At 45.3% G+C, this 9,148-nt stretch overlaps 1 protein-coding gene across 1 annotated transcript; it reads right to left on the minus strand.

Annotated features, from left to right (window-relative positions):
• Positions 1–4,258: 4,258 nt before the first annotated feature.
• On the minus strand, positions 4,259–4,772 carry LOC123398308 (putative glutaredoxin-C14). Its single transcript, XM_045092786.1, has one exon. It carries the CDS (start codon positions 4,651–4,653, stop codon positions 4,339–4,341), a length of 315 nt encoding a protein of 104 aa, XP_044948721.1. The 5' UTR covers positions 4,654–4,772; the 3' UTR covers positions 4,259–4,338.
• Positions 4,773–9,148: the final 4,376 nt, after the last annotated feature.

The following is a 9,148-nucleotide window of genomic DNA, read 5'->3' on the forward strand; positions in this document are numbered from 1 at the left end:
GTGGTCGGGCTGCCGTGGAAAAGTTGTCTCAAATCAGCCCTAAAACCTCCGTATATATAGGGGGAAGAGGGGGGGCCTTGCCTTGGGGTCCAAGGACCCCCAAGGGGTTCGGCCGAGCCAAGGGGGGCAACCCTCCCCTTCCAAACCGAGTCCAACTAGGTTTGGAAGGAGGAGTCCTTCCCCCTTTTCCCACCTCCTCTTTTTTTTTCTTTTCTCTTTGATTTACTTCCTATGGCGCAGAGGGCCTTCTTGGGGTGTCCCACCAGCCCACTAAGGGCTGGTGCGCCACACCCAAGGCCTATGGGCTTCCCCGGGGTGGGTTGCCCCCCCGGTGAACAACCGGAACCCATTCGTCATTCCCGGTACATTCCCGGTAACTCCGAAAACCTTCCGGTAATCAAATGAGGTCATCCTATATATCAATCTTCATTTCCGGACCATTCCGGAAACCCTCGTGACGTCCGTGATCTCATCCGGGACTCCGAACAACATTCGGTAACCAACCATATAACTCAAATACGCATAAAACAACGTCGAACCTTAAGTGTGCAGACCCCGCGGGTTCGAGAACTATGTAGACATGAACCGAGAGACTCCTCGGTCAATATCCAATAGCAGGACCTGGATGCCCATATTGGATCCTACATATTCTACGAAGATCTTATCGTTTGAACCTAAGTGCCAAGGATTCATATAATCCCGTATGTCATTCCCTTTGTCCTTCGGTATGTTACTTGCCCGAGATTCGATCGTCAGTATCCGCATACCTATTTCAATCTCGTTTACCGGCAAGTCTCTTTACTCATTCCGTAATACAAGATCACACAACTTACACTAAGTCACATTGCTTGCAAGGCTTGTGTGTGATGTTGTATTACCGAGTGGGCCCCGAGATACCTCTCCGTCACACGGAGTGACAAATCCCAGTCTCGATCCATACTAACTCAATGAACACCTTCGGAGATACCTGTAGAGCATCTTTATAGTCACCCAGTTACGTTGCGACGTTTGATACACACAAAGCATTCCTCCGGTGTCAGTGAGTTATATGATCTCATGGTCATAGGAACAAATACTTGACACGCTGAAAACAGTAGCAACAAAATGACACGATCAACATGCTACGTCTATTAGTTTGGGTCTAGCCCATCATGTGATTCTCCTAATGACGTGATCCAGTTATCAAGCAACAACACCTTGTTCATAATCAGAAGACCCTGACTATCTTTGATCAACTGGCTAGCCAACTAGAGGCTTGCTAGGGACAGTGTTTTGTCTATGTATCCACACATGTATACAAGTCTTTATTCAATACAATTATAGCATGGATAATAAACGATTATCTTGATACAGGAATTATAATAATAACTATATTTATTATTGCCTCTAGGGCATAATTCCAACAAGTTTTAGTGGTAAGCATCCCTATGCTAATCATATCAACTATATGATTCATGATCGACCTTTCGGTCTCATGTGTTCCGAGGCCATGTCTGCACATGCTAGGCTCGTCAAGCTTAACCCGAGTGTTCCGCGTGTGCAACTGTTTTGCACCCGTTGTATGTGAACGTTGAGTCTATCACACCCGATCATCACGTGGTGTCTTGAAACGACGAACTGTAGAAACGGTGCATAGTCGGGGAGAACACAATTTCGTCTTGAAATTTTAGTGAGAGATCACCTCATAATGCTACCGTCGTTCTAAGCAAAATAAGGTTCATAAAAGGATTAACATCACATGCAATTCATAAGTGACATGATATGGCCATCATCACGTGCTTCTTGATCTCCATTACCAAAGCACCGACACGATCTTCTTTGTCACCGGTGCCACACCATGATATCCATCAACGCGTCGCCATCGGGGTTGTCGTGCTACTCATGCTATTACTACTAAAGCTACATCCTAGCAATATAGTAAACTCATCTACAAGCACAAACTTTAGTTTAAAGACAACCCTATGGCTCCTGCCGGTTGCCGTACCATCGACGTGCAAGTCGATATTAACTATTACAACATGATCATCTCATACATCCAATATATCACATCACATCGTTGGCCATATCACATCACAAGCATACCCTGCAAAACAAGTTAGACGTCCTCTAATTGTTGTTGCATGTTTTACGTGGTGACCATGGGTATCTAGTAGGATCGCATCTTACTTACGCAAACACCACAACAGAGATATATGAATTGCTATTTAACCTCATCCAAGGACCTCCTCGGTCAAATCCGATTCAACTAAAGTTGGAGAAACCGACACTCGCCAGTCATCTTTGAGCAACGGAGTTACTCGTAGCGATGAAACCAGTCTCTCGTTAGCGTATGAGTAATGTCGGTCCGAGCCGCTTCGATCCAACAATACCGCGGAATCAAGAAAAGACCAAGGAGGGCAGCAAATCGCACATCACCGCCCACAAAAACTTTTGTGTTCTACTCGAGAAGACATCTACGCATGAACCTAGCTCATGATGCCACTGTTGGGGAACGTCGCATGGGAAACAAAAATTTTCCTACGCGCACATAGACCTATCATTGAGATGTCCATCTACGAGGGGGATTTCAGATCTACGTACCCTCGTAGATCGCACAGCAGAAGCATTAATAAATGCGGTTGATGTAGTGGAACGTCCTCACGTCCCTCGATCCGCCACGCGAACCGTCCCACGAACCGTCCCACGATCCGCTCCGATCTAGTGCAGAACAGACGGCACCTCCGCGTTCAGCACACGTACAGCTCGACGATGATCTCGGCCTTCTTGATCCAGCAAGGGAGACGGAGAGGTAGATGAGTTCTCCGGCAGTGTGATGGCGCTCCGGAGGTTGGTGGTGATCTAATCTCAGCAGGGCTCCGCCCGAGCTCCGAAGAAACGCGATCTAGAGGAAAAACCGTGGAGGTATGTGGTCGGGCTGCCGTGGAAAAGTTGTCTCAAATCAGCCCTAAAACCTCCGTATATATAGGTGGGAGGGGAGGAGCCTTGCCTTGGGGCTCAAGAGGCCCCAAGGGGTTCGGCTGAAGGGTGGAGGAGGATTCCTCCTCCAATCCTAGTCCAACTAGGATTGGAAGGTGGAGTCCTTCCCTTCCTTCCCACTTCCCCCTTTTTTTCTTTTCTCCTTGATTTTCTTATCTCCTGCGCAGGGGCCTCTTTGGGCTTGCCCACCAGCCCACTAAGGGCTGGTGCGGCACCCCAAAGTCCTATGGGCTTCCTCGGGGTGGGCTGCCCCCCATGTGAACATCTGGAACCCATTCGTCATTCCCGGTACATTCCCGGTAACTCCGAAAACCCTCCGGTAATCAAATGAGGTCATCCTATATATCAATCTTCGTTTCCGGACCATTCCGGAAACCCTCGTGACGTCCGTGATCTCATCCGGGACTCCGAACAAAATTCGGTAACCAACCATATAACTCAAATACGCATAAAACAACGTCGAACCTTAAGTGTGTAGACCCTGCGGGTTCGAGAACTATGCAGACATGACCCGAGGGACTCCTCGGTCAATATCCAATAGCGGGACCTGGATGCCCATATTGGATCCTACATATTCTACGAAGATCTTATCGTTTGGACCTCAGTGCCAAGGATTCATATAATCCCGTATGTCATTCCCTTTGTCCTTCGGTAAGTTACTCGCCCGAGATTCGATCGTCTGTATCCGCATACCTATTTCAATCTCGTTTACCAGCAAGTCTCTTTACTCGTTCCGTAATACAAGATCCCGCAACTTACACTAAGTCACATTGCTTGCAAGGCTTGTGTGTGATGTTGTATTACCGAGTGGGCCCCGAGATACCTCTCCGTCACACGGAGTGACAAATCCCAGTCTTGATCCATACTAACTCAACGGACACCTTCGGAGATACCTGTAGAGCATCTTTATAGCCACCCAGTTACGTTGTGACGTTTGATACACACAAAACATTCCTCTGGTGTCAGTGAGTTATATGATCTCATGGTCATAGGAACAAATACTTGACACGCAGAAAACAGTAGCAACAAAATGACACCATCAACATGCTACGTCTATTTAGTTTGGGTCTAGTCCATCACATGATTCTTCCAATGATGTGATCCAGTTATCAAACAACAACACTTGCCTATGGTCAGGAAACCTTGACCATCTTTGATCAACGAGCTAGTCAACTAGAGGCTTACTAGGGACAGTATTTTGTCTATGTATCCACACAAGTATTGTGTTTCCAATCAATACAATTATAGCATGAATAATAAACGATTATCATGAACAAAGAAATATAATAATAACTAATTATTATTGCCTCTAGGGCATATTTCCAACAAGTTGTACGTTAGGTCGTCTCTTGAAGTAGCTCTCTATAGCCAGAGAGCTCCCGCATTCTTGAGCATGGGGACTAGCTCGCCACCTAGGTGTAGAGACATGATCCTGTTGGTGCCACCAACAAGCTTCCCGCCTATGAAGACGGCCGGCACGGACGGCCCCCTGCCGAGCATCTTGAGGAGGGCTCTCTCCATCTCCTTGCCCCTAGGGTCCTGGTCGAGCTCGTGCACCAGCGCATTGACCCCAAGCTGGTCACGAAATAGACGCTCCACTGTGTGGCACATGCAACAGGGACTCAGGGTGAACACCACCACGGCACGCTCAGATGCTAGCTTCATCACACGGTCCATCTCTTTTGTCTGATTTGTGTGAGTAGCTTGTAGTCAAAATGACGGAAGGAGTCTTGGAAGGGTGTTGGTCAGCTCGTGAGTAGCTTGTAGCTGCTATAGTGAGCTTGTGTGCAAGAAGACTTGGGATGGTTTTGTGGCATGGAGCTTAGCTTCGTTTTATAGTGCTTCGAACATGCCAGATTGCCAACACGTGACCCAACTATCTTTAAAGGTATAATTTAGAAGGAATCTATATATGTGATGTCAAAAATAGCAAGTGAGCTTTGACTTCCATCGACTAGAATATATTTAATTGCAGTGTTCATATGGTTGCTAGACGGTTTTGGGACCAAACTTCAAAAAGCAGTGGCCTGCCCACTTGTATTCAGATAGTAGGTATGGATGGGTCGAGATCAATTTGGATAATATATGCATCTTTTATTCAATAGGTCCCAAAGCATATATGCTATCTCGGAATATTTTGTTGGGTTGACCTCGAGGGAACCTGATACGTTCGCCTATGGGCAAGGTCGGCCTCGAGCACACATGCATGCATGGATTTGGCCGGTTAAGATTACCTAAAGATTTTTAAAATCTTGCAAAAGAAAACCCGGTCTTTTTTTTTTGTATTGGTAAGAGTCTTCTTCTACTTGCAAAGTTTAGTTTCTGCATGGATCATTATTTCCTTTAGATCATTATTTCCTTGGGCTGTCATGTGTTGTGACCCCAGCAGAATTTTATTTGTGGTATGTTGGTACTTGCTGTGGGCTCGCATGGTTATTTTATCTATAAAGCGGGGTGAAAGCCTATTTCAAAACATCATAACTTAATCGTACTCCTTTCATCAAAATAATAGATGGAATCTAAAGTGCCCGTAGTGCAGATATGCTCACGGTTCATAGCCCACATAGCACACGGTTTGTTGAACCGTCAATTGCACATTTTTTTTTGAAACTCAATGCATTGCATTAAACAATGTGCGAAGCGCATTCACTCACCACCAAAGCAGATAGCACACGGATCACATCCGTCAGATACAGAGTCAGGCATAACGGCTATAAGTGTTCCCTTTGCAGCCAAAGCATGCACTACTTGATTACATACTCTGGGCAAGTGCACAGTCTTATACCCTATGAACTGACTACGTATAAACATTCTGAGCCGGTCAAATATCACACCCAGGCAGGAGAAATTGACACCCTCCTCTTCAAGTGGCTCTGTCAGTAGTAGTGCATCAGTTTCCAACACAACCTTCTGAACACCGAACTCTGACGTCAGTCAAAGTCTAGCTTCAGCAACAAGCACCTCGCCATCATGATTTCGAAGCAGAGCACCCCACCCGCCATTCAGGTTAGTCGCCTTCAGAGAGCCATCAACATTTATTTTAATCCATTCCTCCGCTGGTGGTGTCCAAAGCTTCACACGTATCACCGCCTTGATTTTCATTTCTATGTGTATCTTGCAGAAATCAGAGGTTTGGTGTTTAATAATCCACGATGTCGCCTCACCTTGTCTCCCTTTTCCTCCCTCTCCGCAACTATTGCTCTCGCGCCACCAATTCAACATGAGTGTGGCAATAAGAGCTTGCTTCTCCGTCGTGAGGGCCGTTAACTTGTCCATCATTGCCAAGGCCGTCCTCTGGTCCTTGGGAAGCACTCTCTCATCTTATAGCCCGCACTCTCTCGAGACCACTTTGACTTGTTTGCATTTGAAGAGAAGGTGGACCCCATCTTCTCCATTCATTTGGCAGACAGGGCACCACAAGGAAACGTCTATGCCTCTTCGAGCCAAGTTTACACAAAAGGAATTAGAGTTGTGGGCCACTCTCCACAAGAAGTGCTTTATCTTGCCTGGTAGTTCAACTTTCCACAATTTCTTCCATGGCGATAGTATGTTTGAGGCGTCAGTTGTGGATGCGACCCCCCTTGGCCCCTCAAGGTTTCCGTTACTTATGTGGACCCTATACGAAGACTTGACCGAGAATTTTCCCACATGCCATGCCGGAAGATCCTCGAGCTCCCAGTTGATTGGGATAGCAAGATCATCTTCATTAAACATATCTCTCACAAGAGCCTCGTCCCACATGCCTGTCGCTGGGTTGATTAGCTCACTGACTTTTGATAGGAGGTTCATGCCTCTCGGGGTAGCCGACAGACGGGTAATTCCCCTGGGTATCGATGGGTCATGCCACATGTTGATCGAGGATCCATCACCCACCCTCCAAATCAACCCCTTTTTCAGAAGGTCAACACCTTTTAAGATGCTTCTCCAAGTATAGGACATATTACTCATGACCGATGATACGTCTCCAACGTATCTATAATATTTGATTGTTCCATGCTATTATATTATCTGTTTTGGATGTTTTATATGTTGTTTTATATTATTTGTTGGACTAACCTATTAATCTAGAGCCTAGTGCCAGTTTCTGTTTTTCCACGTTTTTGAATATTGCAGATAAGGAATATTAAACGGAGTCCAAACGGATTAAAATCTCCGGAAAGATTTTTCTTGGACCAGAAGACACGCAACAGACTTGGAGTAGGGGGCAAGGCAATTGCCGGGAGGCCACAAGCCCGTAGGACGCCCCTGGGTGGGTGGCCTCGCGCCCTGCCTTGTGCCGCCCTGCAGGTCTCCTAACCCTATTTCTTGGCCTATAAATTCCCAAATATTCCCGTATCGCAAAAAAACAAAAATACTTTTACGCCCCCGGGAGCCTTTGTTCCTGAGAGATCCAATCTGGGAGCCTTTTCGGGTAATCTATCGGAGAGGGAATTGATCACGGACGGCATCTACATCAACTACATTGCCCCTCCGATGAAGCGTGAGTAGTTCACCACAGACCTACGGGTTCAATTCCATGTTCTTCATGATCTTCATGGAGATCTAACAGATGTAATACTCTTTTGCAGTGTGTTGGTCGAGATCCGATGAATTGTGAGTTTATGTTGAGATTATCCATGAATATTATTTGAGTCTCTTCTAAATTCTTATATGCATGATTTCATATCTTTGCAAGTCTCTTCGAATTATTTGTTTGGTTTGGCCAACTAAATTGGTAATTCTTGCAACGGGAGAAGTGCTTAGTTTTGGGTTCAATTTTGCGGTGTCCTCACCAAGTGACAGTAGGGGTAGTGAGGCACGTATTGTATTGTTGCCATCAAGGGTAAAAAGATGGGGTTTTCATCATATTGCTTGAGTTTACCCCTCTACATCATGTCATCTTACTTAATGCATTGTTGTGTTCTTCATGAATTTAATACTCTAGATGTAGGCAGAAGTCGGTCGATGTATGGAGTAATAGTAGTAGATGCAGAATAGTTTCGGTCTACTTGACACGGACGCGATGCCTATATGCATCATCATTGCCTTGGATATCTTCATAATTATTTGTTTTTTTATCAATTGCTCGACAATAATTTTTTCGCCCATCGTATTATTTTCCTTTATGGGAGAAGCCTCTAGTGAAACCTATGGCCCCCGGGTCTATTTTTCATACTATATTTTCAGATCTATAAACCAAAAATACCAAAAATACTTTTCTGCTAATTACATTATTTTTTACTTTCAGATCTATGAATATTTTATATCTATCTCTATCAGATATCATCCTTGCAAATAACTCTGAAGGGATTGACAACCCCTTTATAGAGTTGGGTGCAAGTGTTTGATTATTTGTGTAGGTACTGCTATTGGAGCCTTGCTTGTTTCTCCAACTGGATTGATACCTTGGTTCTCAACAACCTGAGGGAAATACTTATCTACTTCGCTGCATCACCATTTCCTATTCAAGGGAAAACCAACGCAAGCTCAAGAGGTAGCAGCCGTCGCATTCAAACAATTTCCATTTGGGGAGTATTTAGCCCCAAGGACCTGTGCACACAAGGACTCCGGGTTTTGAAGCATGTGCCATTCTTGCCGGGCAAGCATTGCCATGTTGAAACTGGTGATATCCCGGAAACCTAACCCACCCTCGGCCTTTTGTTTTGTCAACTTTTCCCAACTCAGCCAATGAACTTTATTTGTTTTATCCTCTTGACTCCACCAATACTTGCAAACCGTAGTGCTGATCTGTTCACACATAGTTTTGGTCAAATCAAAACAAGACATAGTGAAGGTGGGAATAGCGTGGGCGAGGACTTTGATCAGTAGTTCTTTCCCAGCCCAAGGCAACACCTTCTCCTGCCATCCGTGAATTCTGTGTAGACTTCTCTCAATGATGTGCCTAGATGCCTTCGATCTTGATTTTCCCACATGAATTGGCATGCCTAGGTATCTCTCATTAAGATCCTATTTCGAGATACCTAAGGTTCACATCACATCATCTTTATCCTTGGCTCTCACATTGTTGCTAAAGAAAACAGCAGACTTGTCCTTGTTTATGGTTTGTCGTGAGCTTGCTTCGTACACCCGTAGGATCTGTTGGATCTGCTTCGTACTTTATTTATTTTCCTTGAAAAAGATTACAGAATCATCTGCGAAGAACAGATGGGAGATGATCGGTGCATTGGGGCAC

Source organism: Hordeum vulgare, chromosome 5H, assembly GCF_904849725.1.
Source record: "Hordeum vulgare subsp. vulgare chromosome 5H, MorexV3_pseudomolecules_assembly, whole genome shotgun sequence".
NCBI classification, from domain to species: Eukaryota; Viridiplantae; Streptophyta; class Magnoliopsida; order Poales; family Poaceae; genus Hordeum; species Hordeum vulgare.

Excerpts from the sequence above, each read along its gene's own strand:
- LOC123398308 (XM_045092786.1), bottom strand. The coding sequence starts at position 4,653 with ATGGACCGTGTGATGAAGCTAGCATCTGAGCGTGCCGTGGTGGTGTTC.